Here is a 19,439-nt window from a genome sequence, read left to right on the forward strand (position 1 = left end):
AAGACCTCAGTTGTTAAAAAAAAAAAATATATATATATATATATATATATAATATCCCCCAGCACTTCAGTGACACTTCATGTAGGGGTGCACGGGAAGAAAAGTTTAGTTTTTTTGCTTTTATTCTGGCATGTGAGATTCCTTGCATGCCACAGGTGAGAGGGTAGGTGGAGGATGTGCGGATTCAGTCCCAAAAGGGCCTCTGCATCCAGGCTGAGCTCTGATATACAGCCTGCCATGGGGGAGGGGGGACATACATCCTTTGTGCCCTAGTATGGCTGTTGTGCCTAGATTGTAAGCTCACCTGAGCAGGGAAACGTCCTTCTTTGTTAAATTGTACAGCGCTGCGTAACCCTAGTAGCGCTCTAGAAATGTTAAGTAGTAGTAGTAAGCCAGGTCGGTAATGTCAGTGGCTAGGATGTTTGACACCCTTTATCACCACCACCAGGAGTCAGTGCATCACCTGGTCCACAGGTGCAGCCGGCCCTGCTCCTTACAGCAGGATAAAAACATGGTTGTCTATGTTTGTAATTCCATGTTATTGGTCAAACCAAAGCCCCTGCTCTGATTGGATTCACTCTTGAACATTCTCTAGCAACTGTGACCTGCCATAGATAGTGTTTTGTTTTATGATTAAAATAGATTACAAATAAATGATTTTGTACTTACTGCTCAATTCCTAAAACCATTAATAAAGGTTGGAGTGGTCCTTCCCGGAAAAGAGATGCTCATTAAGGCTGTATGTAGCTTTTCAGCAGCGTTATCCAGGCAATGCCAATGAGAACCTTTACTAGGGTGGTGTGAAGAGCGGAGCCAAGATAGAGTTGGTTATCAGGTATACCAATATTCAGCACCAGCACTCGGAAAACAATACGGACAAGTTGGGACAGTGAAAAATAGCTGACCTAACCACTTTGGATAGTTGTTCAGATTTCGGCAGTAACTGGCTAACTTTCAAAAGCCCCTCTTTACCCAAATGTCCAGTACCACCCAGCATTGATTACCTGAATATAACGTTATGGCGTTTAAAAGTAATGCAGACCACAGAGTTTAAATATTAGGGCTAAGACTTTTTTAGGGGACTTTTTCCAAACCGAATATATTCGTGTCAACGTAAAACAGTCTTTCGAGAGGAAGCAGGAAGTAGAGAGACGCAGACCAAAAATGAGTGAATTCCTTCAAAAAGGCATCAAATAAATCCAAATAAATAAATAAATAGCAAAATGCAATACAATTAAAACTTATATTCTGCAAATCATCTGTTAGGTCTTATCTGCATTACAAAAGATTTACTAGGCATGCCTAGAATATATAAATAGTACTCATTAGAAAAGAATAATAATTAATTCACAGACGTCACATAACCATTAAAGTGCTAAAATATTCCAGGAACAGATAAGTCTTCATTTTTTTCTTCTAAAAATCATGTAACCAGCTTGAGATCTTCTATCTAACAGCAAAATATTCCATGGTAAAACTGCTTGATAAGCAAATGTTTGAACAGACATTTTTAAAAATATTAACCCTCTAAAACTAGGAAAAGGTAACATCAGGTTAATTTCTCATTGTGATTATCTAATAAGAGCTGGAAAGTATATTAGAGGCCCTTTTACGAAAGAGCGTTAAGCTCTAATGCATGGTTAATGTGCCAAAAAAGGCTTACCACAAAACACATTAAAGTGTTTTGTGCTATTTTGCCTTTTAGCGCTCACTAACCCACACGTTACCTATTTTTTTAAAATATTTTTTGGAAGGGGCGCTCCGTGGGCAGAGAATGGCATGGAAACATTAAACAGCTAGCGCATTCATGTAATTGTGTGCTAACTGATCAACATGAAGTTAACAGTGGAGCACTAACTTCTTCCTATTTAGGAAGTAGGCAGTCCTGTGTTAACTCTGTAACACATGGTAACTGTAGCATGTTAACTACCAAACACCTTCCATGCCCACTCTCCATCCATGCCATGCCCCCTGACATAGAAATTCAAACAAAACTAGATGGTGTGCGCTTCAACGTGCAAAAAAATGCAGACTACAGCAAAACCCTTTTACTCTGTCAAGCAGTAACCCGTTTCCACGCAATAACTGCTCGTTAAGGGCTTAAGAAGGAGCTAAACCCTGAAAGATCATCAAAACCAAGCAACTTAATTTTAAACATGACACAATATTGAATTGATATCCAGTGCAGTTTAATAGAAAGGGAATAGGCTTCTCAAATCTGCTTACTTGACCAATAATCTTGCAGATATATTTTGAAGTGTTTGCAGTTTAACAAGAGGTTTCCAAGTGCAGCCCATATAGGGGTGAATTCTATAAATGACACCTAAAAAAATGGTGCAAAAAAAGATGCTTAAGCGCTATCCTATAAGCTGTGCCTAAAGTTAGGTGTGATTTATAGAATAGTTCTTATACGCAGGCGTCTTGCGTGAATTTAGGCACATCCAGTTGTAACAGCAAAAAAGTGCTGCAAATGCCCCTGCCTAAATTTACATGTGGAACCCCCTTATTCTATAATTGCGAGCATAACTTGAATCCGTGCCCAAGCTCTGCCCTGAAGTGCCCATGACCCTCCCAATTCTGAACCTACTATTTCTGGGATGTGAATTTAATTTTAGGCATGTACATATTAATGCCAATAATTGCTTGTTAAAGGCCAATTATTGGCACTAATTAGCTTGTTATTTAATTAAATTGTGCGCACACCTAAATTTGCACACTAGGTGACTTTTATAGAATTAGGGGGATAAAGACTATTGTAGTAATCTAGTTGAGTCAAAGTATAGGCTTGTATTAAGAAGTGGAACCGATCCTGTTGCAAATAACTTCTGATCCTAACAAGTTTTCCTTAGCTGCCAAAAAATCTTTTTTAACAAAATTATTGTCTTGGTGTTCTGTTGAAAAAAATGCGCTCAGGTACAATCCTCCCGCACTTGTTTGACAGGTCCAGGCTGTCAAAAGCCCAGACCTATCAAACGCAGAACACGGAGGTCCATTGGATCCCCCACTATTGCTCAGTCCTGGTGGCCTAGTGCCCCCCAAGCCCCCACCCAGACAATGACTTGGGGGCTGGAAGTCCAACGGACCTCCAGTCCCCTCGACACAAGGGCCTTATATGATAGGAAGCCCCGCCCAGTGCATCCCAGGATGCACAGGACAGGGTGTCACATTTTGAAGACGGCACTGGAAGAGGAGGGAATGTGTTGCTCCCTCCTCCATCATGGAGGAATGGGAGGTTGGCCACTAGACCACCAGGGCAGGTGAGGGGGTTGGGTAAGCAGTCGATTTTGGGGGGGTTGTGGGGGATTAGGGGGATGGAGATCCACTGGATCTCCAGCCCACGGGCCCTTGTTTTGGGGGGACTGGAGGTCTTCTGCACCTCCAGTTCCTGTTTCACTGTCTAATGGGGGCTTGGGGGTCCACTAGGCCACCAGGGCTGAAGCGATGGCGGAGGTCCAATGGACCCCCAGTACACAGTGGCAGCCCGGGCTGATATTGACAGATCGAGCTGCCTGACTCTGATGGGGGGGGGGGGCAGAGCCTTAACCCTAACACCATCTCAGAACTGGTGTAGGGTTAAGGCGCTATTCTGTCCCTACGATTAGAGCGCTGTTCTCTGATCATAGGGGCAGAATACCTGCACAACACATTTAAATCTAATTTAAATGAGCTCTGTGGGATTGAGGGGCACGGATGCTGTATGCCCGATGATCATGGGTGCAAAGGTAAATGCAGGCGCTAGTCCAGCGCTACTAGCCTCTAGCGCCCGCATTTATCTTTGATCATCGGACTGTGAGTACTTTATTCTAAAACGATGCTTCCTCCCCCCACCACCAAAATTGACCCACAGCTATATTCCAGTTTGCTCAGTTATCACAGACCATTCTGATATGAGTTCAAATGTTAGAAAGCATGCAAAGTGGGATACGTGCACACACTCAGGCTGACTACCTAATCTGCAAACCTGTGTTGGAAAATATTCACAAAGTCCTATCTCTCTATGCTTTCTCTGCTTGCTCACCATTACGGAGGAAAGCCTAGCATTTTCCTCTAGTTATTCTGGAGCAGCTAAGTTTTAATATAGGTCTCTTTTTCTTTTTCTTATACTTATAGCACCAGTGGCAGAAATAATATGGCAGCTGCTATGATCAGGTTGTCAGAAACTGTGTGAAGTTTGCCTCAAAGATTTTAGGGCCCCACATTTGAAGCATAGCAAATTCTGTTTAAAATTTTCTTTGTTCAATTAATTTTTTTTCTAAGTAGTTAGAAAAAAAATTAATTGAACAAAGAAAAATTTTTAAAGAATTTGCTATGTTTCAAATGTGGGGCCATAAAATCTTTGAGGCAAACTTCATACAGTTGCCAAACAGCTGCCTTGTTCTAAATGCAAGCACTTGATATAGCGCATGGATTTCTTAGTACCGTATGATCATTTTTATTAGAAAATATTTTTTATTAAATATAACCAAAGTACACAACAGATCTGAACTTTGCATATTACAATTGACCAGTAATACATAATATCATTTCCAAAGTCAACTATTTCTTTCCATTCCCATTCTCTTTCCCTGCCCCCCCCCCCCAACCCCCCATCTTCACTGCAAAAACATTGGAGCACATATCGTAGTTCTGATGACCTCCTTACTTCCACTCAGTACTCTTCCCCCAACCCAGCAGTCATCCCCATTCTATTCCCTACCTCCTCTGCCCCCCCCCACCAAAACAATCCACAAGTGTGCAAGGGTTCTCATCCCTGAGTCAATTACAATATTAATAATACTGAGTAGAAAATTTTTTAAAAATCATTGATAATAAATCCAGTATAGATCTTTGTTTAATATACAGTTGAAATTGGGCCTAGCTTGGTTTCAAGAGAACTCTTCTTTATTACTATTTAAAGAATGCTGGAATTGTGTAACATGGAAGATTGTAAATTGTTTTCATCTCGGTTCTCCTTCAGCATTGTCCAAGAGCAACAAGCCAATCCACACCATCATCTTGAATCCACACGTGCATCTTATAGGAGAGGATGCTGCCTGCATAGCTTACATTCGACTCACACAGTACATGGATGGAAACGGAATGCCAAAGACCATGCAATCCGAAGAGACTCGTGTCTGGCACCGTCACGATGGCAAATGGCAGAATGTACACTTCCATCGATCGGGGTCACCGACAGTACCTCTCAAGTAAGAGAAAACACATACAAGCAATAGGTTAGGGCCACAGACTCAATCATTTTGGTATCTGTTTAGATTGTATACCAACACTTAGAGCAGTGGCATTCCTAGGGGGGGGGGTGGTGGGTGCGGTCCGCCCCGGGTGCACGCCGCCGGGGGGGGGGGGGGGTGCCGCGCGCATCTGTCCTCCGTTGTTCTATGCTTCTTCTCTGCCCCGGAACAGGTTACTTCCTGTTCCAGGGCAGAGAAGAAGCATGGAATAACGGAGGACAGGTGCGCACGGCACCCCCGCGGCGGCGTGCACCTGATGGGGGGGTCCTTCGCGGGGGTGTCCTTTCGCCGGGGGGTCCACGCTGCATCGGGGGGGGCGCATCGGCGATCCGCCCCGGGTGCCAGCCCCCCTAGGAACGCCACTGACTTAGAGGCCCTTTTACTATTTATTTATTTATTTATTGCATTTCTACCCCTCATTTTCCCACCAACTGGCAGGTTCAATGTGGCTTACATGGTAAAATGGGGCGGTTACAATGTGTCGCGTACAGTTAGTAGTTCAGGAGGGAACAGCAAGAGTCTGAGGGAGGTCTCTCATTGAGGTATTCCTTGGGGTAAATACCTTGGGATGTTTTAATGTGGTGGGATGTTGTATGGTAGGGATTAGCTAGGGAGAAGTGTAGGATCAAAGCAAGTCGAAGTGGTTGTGGCTTGAGCTTGAGCCTATTCCGTTTCCTTATGTCCAGTTGGTTGGTTGGATGCATTCAGTTCTCTATGTGGTTACGTCAGTTCAACTGATGCTAATCTCTTAACGCACGAGAACAGACTACTGCACAAAAGAGTTAAAACATTCTGCAGTATTTTCCCTGTTGTCACGCACTAAAGACTAAACCATGTAGAATATTTTCAAAATATTTTTGGGAGGGGGCATGGGTTGTGCGTATTAGCATTAACCAGCTGGCATGTTATGATTAATATGTGCTAATTGGTTAACACCGTAGTACTTAGGTCCTCCTAAATAGGAGACATTAAGTGCTCCTGCATTAGTATTTTGCAAGTCACTTCCACTAATATTAGCACACGATCTGCAAAAAAACAAAAAAGAAAATACCCTGAAATACAGACGAGCTAAATTTACAGGTAGAACACAGGAAAAGGCATGTGTTTGTCACTTACCTTGTTTCTAGAAACATACATGCTTGGTGATCTTTTTATCCTTGGGCAATGATGGATCATTCAGTTTGAAATGAGATGTAAAGAACTTTCAGATATCAAATGCTGGGGTAGAGGGAAGACTTCGTGCATTTGCAGCTGGTAGTGTGATGTTGTTATGGCATGCACAACTGAGACAAGATTTGCCTTCTCGATGTAAGGAGAGAGGCAGCATAACTTTTGCAAATGATAGAAACAGCTCTTGAAGGTTGCTTGGATTTGGGATCAGAGTAAGTGTTGAATCTAACTATATGCCAAGGTTCCTGACTTGTAATTTGAGGGTGGATTCGAGTTTCCCAAAAGAGATTTTGATGTCAGGTATGTGTCCACTTGTGTTAGGGATCCATAGAAGCTCGGTTTTACTTGGGTTCAGGGAAAGTTTGTTGTTTTTAGCCCATTCTTGAATTGATGTTAGACAGGTAATCTATTCAGGGCTGTGGGTAAATCAGGTTCAGTGGGTATGAGTAGCTGCACGTCATCCACGTAGATGTAGAACTGAGTGTCCATTGACTGAATCAGCTTGGTTAGTGGCTTGAGGTAGATATTGAACAGAATAGGTGACAGTATCGATACTTGTGGTACCCCACAAGTCAGTGTCCATGGTGGCGATGAGGTGCTGCCAAATAGTATGGACTGTTGCCTGTCTGACAGATAGGATCTGAACCAATGGGAAATGGAGTTGATATACCTCCTTTCTGTGGTTTTTGCAACTACATTCAAAGCGGTTTACATAGTATATACAGGTACTTATTTGTACATGGGGCAATGGAGGGTTAAGTAACTTGCTCAGAGTCACAAGAAGCTGCAGTGGGAATTGAGCCCAGTTCCCCAGGCTCAAAGTTGGCTGCACTAACCACTAGGCTATTCACCTAGCAAGTACTGTTCCATTGATACCTGTTTGTGCCAGTCATGCTAGCATGATATCGCGATCCACAGTGTCAAATGCTGCTGAGAAATCTAGCAGTATTAACACCAAGGCAAATCTCTGTTTCTGTGAAGATCATCTAGTAGGGATAAGAGCACCATTTATGTTCCATAACCAGGTCTGAATCCAATTTGGCATGAATCTAGCCAGTTTTCCTCTTCTAAGCACTCAGCTGAACACATACAGTTTGTTCTATAAGTTTTCCTAGAAATGGGATGTTAGATACTATCTGGTAACTTTCAAGTTTGTCCTGGTGAAGGTAGTTTTTCTTTAGGAAAGGATGCACCAATGCCTTTTTTAATGCTGTTGGTGGTTGCCCATTAGAGAGGAGTTCATGATTTTGTTGAAAAAATCTCAGGGAAGAGACATCAATGTTCTAAGGTTGAAATGCTAAGAGAACTGATTGAAGTATTTTAACACCCCTTAAGAAGAGGCAGGATGATTGACAGAAACAATTAAAGCTGTCCTCACTTGTCTGTTCAGAAAATTCAGAGTCTGGGATGGAAACCACCCATCCAGACACATCTAATATCTACATGATAGGCACTAATTATTGACTTCAACTTGTAGCTTTCTCACCTAATATCAGGGGGATTTAAGTTAGCATCACGACGAATATCCATGATTGATAAAAGGCTGCTTTTTCCAGAAACAGTACTACAGATGAAGCATCCATGAGACTTTGCCATGTTTCTAACGTTGGGGTTTTTTTCCTTTCCTTTTCTTTTTCTCTCTTGGTTTTTCACTCTCCTTTTTTTTTTTTGTAAAAGTTAACAATCCTGCTTATAATCGAAAGAGAAAAACGCCTATATTGCAGCCCAAATCGGGAGATGGGCGTCTTTCTCCCGTGGGCACCCAAATCGGTATAATCGAAAGCCAATTTTGGGCGTTTCCAACTGCAATCTGTCGCAGAAACGGGTAAAGTTGACGGGGCGTGTCAGAAGCGTGGTGAAGGCGGAACTGGGGCGTGGTTATCGGCCGAGGAGAGATGGGCATCTTTAGCTGATAATCGAAAAAAAAGGCGTTTTTACCGCGATTTTGGATCACTTTTTTTGGACCCTTTTTTTTCACGAACAAGTCCCAAAAAAGTGCCCCAACCAACCAGATGACCACTGGAGGGAATCGGGGATGACCTCCCCGGACTCCCCCAGTGGTCACTAACCCCCTCCCACCAAAAAAAACCCTACTTTAAAAACTTTTTTTCCAGCCTCAAATGCTGTACCCACCTCCATGACAGCAGAATGTGTTCTATCCTCTGACAGCCTTTCCCTGGTTCTGATGTGGCTCTCGGGTGAGTGTGACACCTTTTCTGTTATGCGCACTGCAGAGTCACATCAGCAATGCATTGTGGTGGGTTTAGGGTATTGGGCTCCGTGATTCCACTAGCTTGTGGCAAATGCTCACGATGTTGGTAGTTGGTAGGCTCTACTCCCATGGTGCTTTTCCCCCTGCTTACTGGGTCAGAGTGTGCCCTGTTTTGTTTCCAGTAGTCCATGAGGTAGTGGCCATTTTGTAAGCCAGTTTTAGATCCCTTTCACGTGTTAGCCACGTTACAGAACTTAGTTTTTCCCTTGAATGTGGCTGAAAGAGGGCATTGTACAGCATTCTGCCAGCTCTGACCTACTGCTAATCTCAGTACCAAGGAGACTCGTTGCCAGTGGGGCACAACCTCTGATCTGCAGTTAACTGTGAGTAAGCGTGCTTATTCCAACAAAGGATGTTTTCGGAGAGATTAGTCTTCAGGAGTCAACTGGTGTGCCAATGTTATATAGCAGCAACAAGTCCTAGAGGCCTGCGTGTATGCAGGTCCCTGGAGCACTTTTAGTGGGTACCGCAGTGCACTTCAGCCAGGTGGACAGAGGCCCATCCCCCCTACCTGTAACACTTGTGCTGGTAAATGGGAGTCCTCCAAAACCCACTGTACCCATATATAGGTGCCCCCTTCACCCCTAAGAACTATGGTAGTGTTGTACATTTGTGGGTAGTGGGTTTTGGGGGAGGGGGTTGGGTGCTCAGCACCCGTGGTAAGGGAGCTATGCATGTGGGAGCGTTGTCTGAAGTCCACCACACTGACCTCTAGGGTGCCCAGTTGGTGTCCTGGCATGTCAGGGGGGCAAGTGTACTACGAATCGTGGCCCCTCCCATGACCAAATGACTCGGATTAGGACATTTTTGAGCTGGTCGTTTTTAGTTTCCATTATCGCTAAAAAAAACAAATGCCCAGCTCAAAAACGTCCATTTTTTCGAAAATACGGTTTGTCCCGCCTCTTCACGTACCCGTTTTCGGACATAGACGCCCATGGAGATAGGCGTTCGCGTTCAATTATGCCCCTCAATGTATTCTTTTCCACTTTGCTCTTTGGGTTACTGATTTAGTTATAAATTTTGTAATGTTCTTCTGTGGTCTAAACCATAGTGCTCAAGATACACCCAGCCAGTGAGGTTTTCAGAATACCCATGATGAATATGCAGTAGATAAATTTGCAGAGAATAGAGGCAGTACATGCAAATTCATCTAATATATATATTAATTGTTGTGGCTATCTTGAAAACTAGACTTGCTTGTTGTGTTCCAAGGACTGAGTTGAGAAGACCTGGTTTAAACCTAGGCTTAAACATGTTGCTTAGCCAGATGTTAGCACCAGTTGTGGTTGGAAAGGAGTGTGGGATACTTATGGGTTGGGATTGGTTTCAAATGTTCTTTAAAAAGTCTAACAGGTATCCTACAAATGTTGTTGCCCACACCATTCAAATGTTGCTAGCATTTGATTTTTCTAGTGCCTCCCTTAATGTCAGAGGTATAAATTCCTCCTTGAAAATGTTTCTTCTTTAGCGTTTCAGTAATTGAAGGCGAATGTCCTGTTCTTGCATGAAACCCACTTTCAGCAGAGAGTTTTCTTTGAAAAGTATTTATTTATTTTTAGTATTTAGCTCATGCCTTTCCAGTGATAGTTCAATAGGAGTTGCATTCAGATGCAATAGATATTTCCCTGTCCTCAGTGGATATACAATCTAAGGGACCCTTTTACTAAGCTGCATTAAGCAGCTAATGTGGTATTATCACAATAAAGAGTAGCACAGGCTCGCACTACTGTCTCAGTGCGTTGGGCCCCCATAGATTTGGCCCTGGACCCCCCTGCCGACGACCATCTCGACCCCCCTCCCGCCGCCAACCCGCCATCGCCTACCTTTGCTGGCGGGGGACCCCAACCCCCGCCAGCCGAGGTCCTCTTCTTCCGGCGCAAGGCTTCATTCTGTTTTTGTGAGTCTGACGTGCAGGACATCAGACTCACAGAAACAGAATGAAGCCTTGCAGATCAGCCAGTGGCCGCGTACAATGTGCAGGACGTCAGACTCAGAAACAGAACGAAGCCTTGTGCTGGAAGAAGAGGACTTCAGCTGGCGGGGTTGGGGTTCCCTGCCAGCAAAGGTAGGTGACGGCGGCAGCGAGGAAGGGTTGGTGGCGGGAGGGGGGGTTGAGAGCGTCATCGGCGGGGGGGGTCACAGTTGGTGGTGGTGGCGGCGGCGGGGTCGGCAATGGCGGGGGGGTCAGTGGCACCGGGGGGGGGGCTAAAATGTGCCCCCTCACCTCGGGCTCTGGACCCCCTCCTGCCGAAGTCTGGCTACGCCCCTGTGTAACTGTCTACGGCACTAAAACCAGGGTCTTTGCATTAAAAATGCCACATTAACTGCCTAACCAGGAGCAGGCCAGGTCTGGGTGTGACAGGGGCGAGAGGAGGTGTGGCCAGCTATGACAGCTAATGCATGAGTCTTTACCATGTGTTACCTGTCTCAACTGCCAATAGTGCAACTAAGCTTACCCCCAGCAGTAAGTACATCCACACTGCTGGCAGTCGGGTAGCACACTGTGCTGTGAGTGCTGGAGTGACTGAACATCCCCTGATCTCCCTCAGTAAAATCCAGTTCTCCCCTCCTGACACCATCCTGACCACACTCCCAAGACAGACCTGACCCTGATCAAATGGGGTGCCGACACAACCAGCCCAGTTATTTTATTGATAAGGGAGAAAAAAATTAGGTCCTCCATATATGTTGATGGGCTAAATAACTCTCTAGTAAATTTAGGAGAGGGGAATAGTCTGTCAATACACATTTTGTTGATCGATTATGGACTTCTTTCACTTTGGTTCAGGTTAATGAATTGCACCTTAAATTAAAATCATTGGCCGTTAAATTTTGCCTATTAGACAGCTGCCCTTATTCTTGTTAAAAAGTATACCTATGGAGGTAGTACATTGGCTAACTATTTTTGTTAATGTCTCATTACAAGAAAGGAATTTTCTTCCTGCTTTGGGAAAAATTATTTTGACGCCTATTCCCAAATCAGAAGAATTAGACTTAGCATTGCCTTTGAATTTTCGTCCGGTAAGTATTCCTTGGTTAGCCAATTGTTGGAATCCTTAGTTGCTTCTCAAATAATGCAATTTTTAGATTCTTTTCAAAGCTTGTATAATTCTCAGCATGGGTTCAGACCTATGCATAGTACTGAATCATTACTCCTTACTCTGGTTTCTAAAGTTAAAATTTTACTGTCAGAAAATTCCTTCAGTACTATTGCAATTTTAGCTTACGGTAGAAATCAGGATGTTAATAGGAATATAATGGACGTCTCGCATTTACCCCAGCTGATTTCTACTGAGTGCTAAAAATGCTACCACGGCCTAGTAAAAGACCCCCATAGTTAGGCAAGTATCAGTTCTGTATTGTGCCTGTTAGTGACTCAGAAGGCTTTGATTATTGTTTTGCATTCATGTTGGAAGGATGACGTTCCTTGCCTGCCTCAATGGGCCTCATGTTACCAACAGCGCTTGTTTGTTCTGGTGAGAGGTATCAGTATCAAAGAAAAAACAAACCATTGGTGGTGGCTATGAACCTTTGCCCTAAAACACAGACATATGATGCAGCTTATAATTAAGTTGAAAGTTCAAAAATTGAATGAGATTAGAAAGCCAAAAAAATTGAAAATCCCCTGAACTATCACTTCTTGCATTTGTTAATGGTTAGCACACACAACGAATGTTATCACATGTTTGCCAAATTATCAACTATTAGCACATAATCCCCTGAGTAAGCTGAACAATGTATCTAAAGAAGGCTCTTAAATATTCAACACACATGCATAAGCCATTCAGAATAGTCTGTACTACTTATGTGGAGAGCTTGATGATTAATACGCATGAATCTTTTCCAGGAGAGTAGCATAACCAGACTCCAAATTTTGTGTGCGCTAACCAGCAAAATGGGAGGGTGTGACACATTTCCTCTCAACTCGATGCCCCTACACCCTAGCTCAACTTTGAATTTACATATCTTGGTTGGTGGGGATCCCCAAGCCCTGCCAACTGAAGACATCCTCTGGAGGCCCCAGAACTCCCCTCAGCTAAGCTTGACAGTCAGTCATCCTGTTACAAAGTTGCTACGTAGCACTCTGCCCTTGCTAAGTTCTCACTCATAAACTGGACATGTGCTAAAACTGAGTATGCCCAGGATCCTGGCATTGGCATCTCAGGAGTGCCGGCACTCACTGCCAAGCTTTGCTGAAGGGAGTTCTGGGAACCTTTGGAGGATGTCTTTAGCTGGCTAGGCTTGGGGATCCCTACTAGCTACTGCAAAAGCCCTAAGTGGATGGGCCCAAGTCCACCCAGGCCCACCTATGACTATGCCCCTACAGGACAGAGCACATAAGGATTTTATTTATTTATAACACAATTTATAGACTCCACTATCCTAGATCCTAGGAGGTTTACAGAAAAATATTCACAGCAAAATTTGAGACTCAAAACTATACAGACAATAACAATAAAATCAGTCCATAGAATTAACATCTTACTCCAGCAAAAGGTCTAAGAGAAAAAAATAAGCCTTCAGCATTTTCCTGAACTGAAGGTAGCTCTTAATTTTTCACATTTCATCAGGATGACCGTTCCACAAATGTGCGCCTTCTATATAGAAAATGTTTGATCTGATTATCATCCAGACTAATCTGTTTATAAGAAGGAACATTTAGCAACATTTTGTAGGATACATTAGTTGTCTGAATTAACAAATTTCACTGCAAGCAAAACTTATGTAACCTGTGACTTGTGTTTTATTGGGGTTGTCCCTCACATGTTGACTAAACTTTATTTTAACATTACAGCTAGAGCTAAACAGAGCCTCGTCTACGTTCGCTACGCTCAGATATTTGGACGACTACTTCTGCAGAACCAGCCCTGCTCCCCACATCATACGTGTTTTTCAGAGCTCATGGTGCAATGAAGATTTTTACATGTAATGCATTTGTGCCACTCCATTTTGTTGTGTATACTATCTCTAGCAATTTGGGGTGTTTTTTTACTTTATGGATAAGAAAGGTGTACAAATAAATACAAAACTGCCTAACATGATGCTTTCAAATTATAGTTCATTTTTCCTATTTGTCTCAGATCATGCCAAGTTTTGACAGACTTTTAAGTTGTCACTATTAATAAAAGAATAAAAACAATGTTAAAAAAAATACAAATCTTTTTTTAGCCTACTTTTAATGGTGCTTTCTTTGTTCGTCGTGGAAGTGTGAGCTGTTTTCACCAATTTAGCTTCTATTGCAACTGTACTGCATACTGTGGGGGTAGTGTAATAAGTGGATTTTACATGAGAAGCAGCAGTTTTTTAGAGGCACAAGTAAGTTTTTATAAAATATCCTTATGGTGTACTTGCAGTGTACACAGAGGCATTCCTAAGGGCGGGGGGTTAGGGGAGCCGAGACAGAATACAGAGATACTCATCCTCGTTAACTTGGGCTGGAAAATTATGGACACCTCAGAGCAAGTGTAACTGTGTGTTGGAGATTTCAGACAGCCTATTTTCTAAAGGTACATATGTTACCTTTATAAAATGGGCGCTAGCTATGGGGCCCTTTTACTAAGTCGCAGCAAAAAGTGGCCTGCGGCAGTGCGAGCCTGTCTTCTTTTGGGCGCACACCGGTCCAGTTTCTGCCGCATCCTGGATAAGGGGCCTTGTTTTAAGGGGGCCAGAAAATGGACGCGCGGCAAAATAAAAACCAGCGCACAGCTGTTTTCGGCCTGAGACCTTACCGCCTCCCATTGACTTAACGGTAAGGTCTCGCGTGCTACCCGGGTAAGCACCACACAGTAGAAAATAGAAAATATTTTCTACCATCTGTTTTCAACGCGCGCCAAATGCAGAATTACCACCTGGGGCACGCGGTAAACCGGGCGGTAATGCTGATTTGGTGCATGCTGGACACGCGTAGGGCCTTATGCGCCTTTATAAAAGGGCCCCTATGTGCCTTCCCTGCCTAACACTGTTCCCTGTAAGCTGAGCGGGAGTCCTCCACCTACAGTCCTGCCAGTGGGTGGTGCTGTTTCATTAACATTTTCAATAGTGAGAGACAGGCAAGCTCTGCAGGACTCCAAGGAACCTGCCTGTTTCCAATAATGGAAGACAATATTGAAGAACTGCCCCCCAATGGTAGCAATGCAGTTGAAGAACTCCCCCCCCCCCCAGTTTAGAGGGATCAGTGCTGCCTAAACGTGTATGTGCAATTACTATCATGACTATGCTCCCAGAAATTCCTACACCCAGTAAAAATATGATTGCTTTGTCAGCATGTGTACATCCATGTGATTTTATAAAAGTCACACATAAAACCTGATTTGCATGTAGAAATTGCCGCTGTATGACTGGAATTATTTGCATGAAGAAAGCAGAGCAGCTGTCCTGGTTCCAGGTAGGACTGCCTTAGGGGGCCCTTTTACTAAAGGGTTGGTGTGTGACAACAGGCTTGCGGTGTGCCAATCTAGAACTACTGCCAGGCTACCACAAGAGCTCAGCTCAATGGTAGTTCTCACCCCCAGTGCACGTCATTTCCGGCACTACAGAAATGTTTTAGACATTTGTAGCTCCAGAACTTAACCAGCAGTAATCGGGCAGCAACGGTTAGTGCCAGGTTAGCATGGGGGCCCCTACTGCCATCTGAATGGGTGACAGTAAGGGCTCCCCTGAAAAATGACCGTGTGGTAAATGGTTCACTTACCGTATGACCATTTCTTTTCCTGAAACATGGACAGCCTTTTACCCGCAACTTAGTAAGAGGGGCCATGTGCCATGTGGAAAATCCCAGCCAAAAGGGTGGCTTTGTTTTCTTTTGAATAGACTTCCAGGGCATGTGTTAGCCAGTTCTCTCTCATTATTTTTTTACTTCTCATGATGTCTGAAAAAATTGACATTAATAAAGAGTAAAATTAAAGTCTTGTATTTGATGTGCTAGATAGGGGAGAGCAGATTTTTTTTTGTGTGTGTGTTTAACTTAAATATGTATTTTCCATCATGTTTAGGGTATATAGTGATATGACTGAGCTATCTAACTTTTATGACCCTGTTTACTAAGCTGCGCTAGAGGCGCGTTAGTGTTTTTAGCACGCACTAAACATTAGCGCTCGCTAACCATGTAGATGCCCATAATATTCCTATGGGGAGGTCTACACGGTTAGCGCATGCTAAGTTTTAGCACTCTAGCGCACCTTAGTAAATTAGGGCCCTTAATGTTTTTTTTTGTTTCTCTTTTAATTTGCCTTGCAATTCAGGTTTATCGTTAAAATATTTTAGATGTTTCATCAAGATTAAGCTTTTGATGGTTTATGTGCTTTTTATCACTGGCAGTAGCTGAACATTACTGTGGTTGTTGCCAATACCCAGTTTGGAACTTTTTGGCATAAGAAGTGCTCTGCGTGTGCTTTTGGGAGGATGGCTTAGGTGATCGTAGCACCCACGCCTAGGCTTCATCCTCCCAGTGATTTTGGCAACTGGAATGAGATGCATGGGCTGCACAAATACGCTGAATGGTTGTCTTTTTTTTTTTTTTTTTAACTCTTACACAATGCAGAAAGTCAGAGAAAAGAAACTACTTGCCATATTAATAATTGCTTTTAATATATGTCTACATCAGTACCATACAGGGAATGTTTCTAATTGCTATGCTGTAAACTGGATTATTTTAGTGTCTCTGGTATAGCGATAAACCTACAAAGTATAGAATTTTTACTTTTTTTCACTATTTTCTTTTTAATGTTTACTCTTCTGCCACCAGTGGGGCTGTTTACTGCAGTAGCAATGTTGTGCATGAAGTTTGTCAATGTTGTTAGTGCTCTTCGAAATCCTGTTTATTCCTTCCTAAAGGGGGGGGAGGGGAACCTTCCTATAAATTGGTATTTTTTCAAGTCTGTGTGTTAATTACCAAACAAAAGCAATTCTTAACTTTAAATCTTATTAACTGCTGGATATAAATGGATTGAAGCTTATCTAATGATTATCATTTGATTTTGAATAATATATATAACTAAAAAAAATATATATATATATTTAAGATAAACATATAAATGTGTCGAGCCATGTTAACCTGCCAGCAAGATCTGTGAAAAGTACTGGCCTCATGTTTCCCTTTTTAAAATTTCTTTTAATTTGTTGTGATTAACCATAGCAGTGATGGTGTGTTTGACTTTTAAGCATGGAGGTGTTTTTTTTTAACTTAGTTTTATACTTTTAGTAGAGCATGTGGTGTTAAAGTATTATTGTAGAGAAAGTTTGACTTCCTCAATAAAACGTGAGGAAAATATCACTAGTTCTAGATCCACTGTAGCTAAATTATAATTTCTGCTTTTTGGAGCATTGCAGTTTACCATGGGACACACTGTATATAGGGATATTTCTTGCCATAATGGTATGACTAATTGGTATATTTAAGGGTTAATAAATTTGTGATTTCTGCTCACACTGTGTCCTTGAATTTGTTTGCAAGGCGTAGATGCTTCTCATTTACCACCTATGAAACTAACACCAATCTCACAATTTTTTGAATGGGGGCCACCTTTGAAAGTGGCAAAATAAACTTCAGTGTGGGAGTCAGGATCATCATAGGATGACCCAGAAAACAAATAGGCAAGCAATCCGCAAGATCCAGAACAGCAGAAAACAGGACAGACCAGCGTGTTTAGATTAAACACAATTTATTCATCACAAATAAATAAAAACACTCTCTACATGCCCGATATGGTCGTGTTTCGCCCTCTCAAGGGCTGCATCAGGGGCTGAATACAAACCAACAGGTGTGGTTCAGGATATTCACCTGTCTGGCAAAAGCACAGAATAGCAGGCAGCTTTTCCTTGATTCTGCCACAGCCTAGCACAGAGGCTGCTTGAATGAGTATGTGCCTGCATCTCTGCAGGGGATGAGTCGCCAATGAAAAAAGTGATCCAAATTGACTCCTGTAACTAACATAGGGGTTGTTTTACTAAGCTGCAGTATAAAGTGGCTTTAGCATGCCTTGCATGGGTTTTTCCCACGTGCTAAGGCCATTTTTACTGTAGCAGTGAAATGGCTGATTTTCCATTTGTTGAATTAATGGCTATGCACTAATTGCAACATTAGTGCACATCCAAATATACAAACTCTTCTACATAAACTCAAGAAATACTTCCAACGATACACTGTAGAAATCGTTCCTTTAATGCTCTGGGATTATCATAAAAATCACAAAGAGGAGGAAAGACCTCAAACTTCCCACCAATGTCTTCAAAGCACTAACCAGGTTCACCTGGAGCCTCCACTGAAGCCTGGGCCTTAAAATAAATTTGCAGTAAATGGATTGGCTTTCATTTCCATTCTGGGGTAGATGTTTTAATCAGAACAGTTCTACCAAAAACACATCTTCCTTTAATCCCATTTCATCCTTTTGATGATACTGGACCATATACTGGAAAAATAAACCACTAAGACCTGTTTATGATTGGCAGTACATAAAATGTCAATAAACCTAAACCTTGAAAAGAGCCACAATCCTAACAAGATTAAGTTGGCATTTCAAAGTGCTGATTTCATTTTAATTTATTAGAAAAAAACTGTGTTTAAGAAAAGATGGCTTCACACCAAGTTCCTGTGTGGCTTTAACCCAAGTCCCTGATGAAAGACTGCTGAAACCCGCGGTGCCGGGCGTTTTCAGGGGAAGCCAGTTAATCGGTCAGAGACAGTGGCTGAGGAGAGTGAAGTGACAAGCGAGAAAACATTGTGTACGTCGTAGAAAACGTTTAGAGATAAGTTCTCGTTTTGATTTAATTACTTAAGGAGTAGCACTATTCAGATAGGCAATAGCACATAATATAACACAAAGAGAAGCCCGATCAAAGAAGTGCTATACCACTTGGCAAAGAAATGTATTGCCTAAAAAAAGTGGTTTTTGCTGAGGGCACTCTTTAATAAGAAGTAAAAGAAAAAGTAAAAAAGCAAACTAAAAAAACATTTAAAAAGATATTGTCAGTTATATATATATATATATATATATATATATATATATATATATATATATATATATATATATATATATATATGCGTTGGTAGTGCTGTTAGCCTTGTTAGTGGAGCAGCATTTTCAGTCTTGGGTCTAGTCGTTTATATTACATGTGCTAATGGCAACATTAGGGCCCCTTGTACAAAAGGTTGCCGTGTGGCAACCCAGAACTACCCCCGGCCCAACCCGGCTGCTGGCGGTAGTTCCACCTTGCGAGCATGCCATTTCCGGTGCTACGGAAAATAATTCCTTAATTTCTAGCATGGCACTAACTCAGCGGTAATCGGTGGCAGTAAGTGCTCCCCCCCCCCTCCCTGTATGGCCACATGGTAAAAGTAATCTTACTGCACGGCCGTGTCTTTTTTAGGGGCTTTTTACCCACTGCAGTAAAAAGGGCCCTGGCACGTGGCTTAAATGGCCCCCACTGCTACTGCAGGGCCTTTTTTTTACTTCAGCTTGGTAAAAGGGCCTCTTAGTGCATGGCCATTGATTGAAAAAAATAGAAAATTGCCATTTTTTTTTCACCTGCGGTAAAAATGGCAATAGCGTGCAGGAAGAACCTGTGCAAGGGCACGCTAATGCATCTTTTTACCGCAGCTTAGTAAAAGGACCCCTTAGATGTCTAAATCCAGTTTGGAAGAAAAACGCCATAACGATGGGTAAAAAAACATCTAGAAAACATGAGAAAAAGAATTAGGGTGGGCTGAAACTTCAGGAAAATGAAAAGGTACCACACTTCACACTCTATAATTTGAAACTAAAAAATTAGGG

The 19,439-nt window shown here is 42.5% G+C and overlaps 1 protein-coding gene across 15 annotated transcripts in view; it reads left to right on the plus strand.

The window, feature by feature from the left end:
- CAMK2D (calcium/calmodulin dependent protein kinase II delta) overlaps positions 1-14,405 on the plus strand; it is a 559,079-nt gene extending 544,674 nt beyond the window's left edge. For 11 of the 15 annotated variants that reach the window (XM_030190818.1, XM_030190823.1, XM_030190820.1 and 8 more), the window contains 2 exons: positions 4,958-5,186; positions 13,466-14,405. In XM_030190818.1, coding sequence (XP_030046678.1) covers positions 4,958-5,186; positions 13,466-13,469 — 233 coding nt within the window. In that variant the 3' untranslated portion in view covers positions 13,470-14,405. Of the gene's footprint in view, positions 1-4,957; positions 5,191-13,465 lie in introns of those variants that run through there. The other 4 variants (XM_030190831.1, XM_030190832.1, XM_030190828.1 and 1 more) reach the window with 1 other exon arrangement.
- Positions 14,406-19,439: the final 5,034 nt, after the last annotated feature.

The sequence above is a fragment of the Microcaecilia unicolor genome, chromosome 2 (assembly GCF_901765095.1).
Source record: "Microcaecilia unicolor chromosome 2, aMicUni1.1, whole genome shotgun sequence".
In the NCBI taxonomy this organism is placed as follows: domain Eukaryota; kingdom Metazoa; phylum Chordata; class Amphibia; order Gymnophiona; family Siphonopidae; genus Microcaecilia; species Microcaecilia unicolor.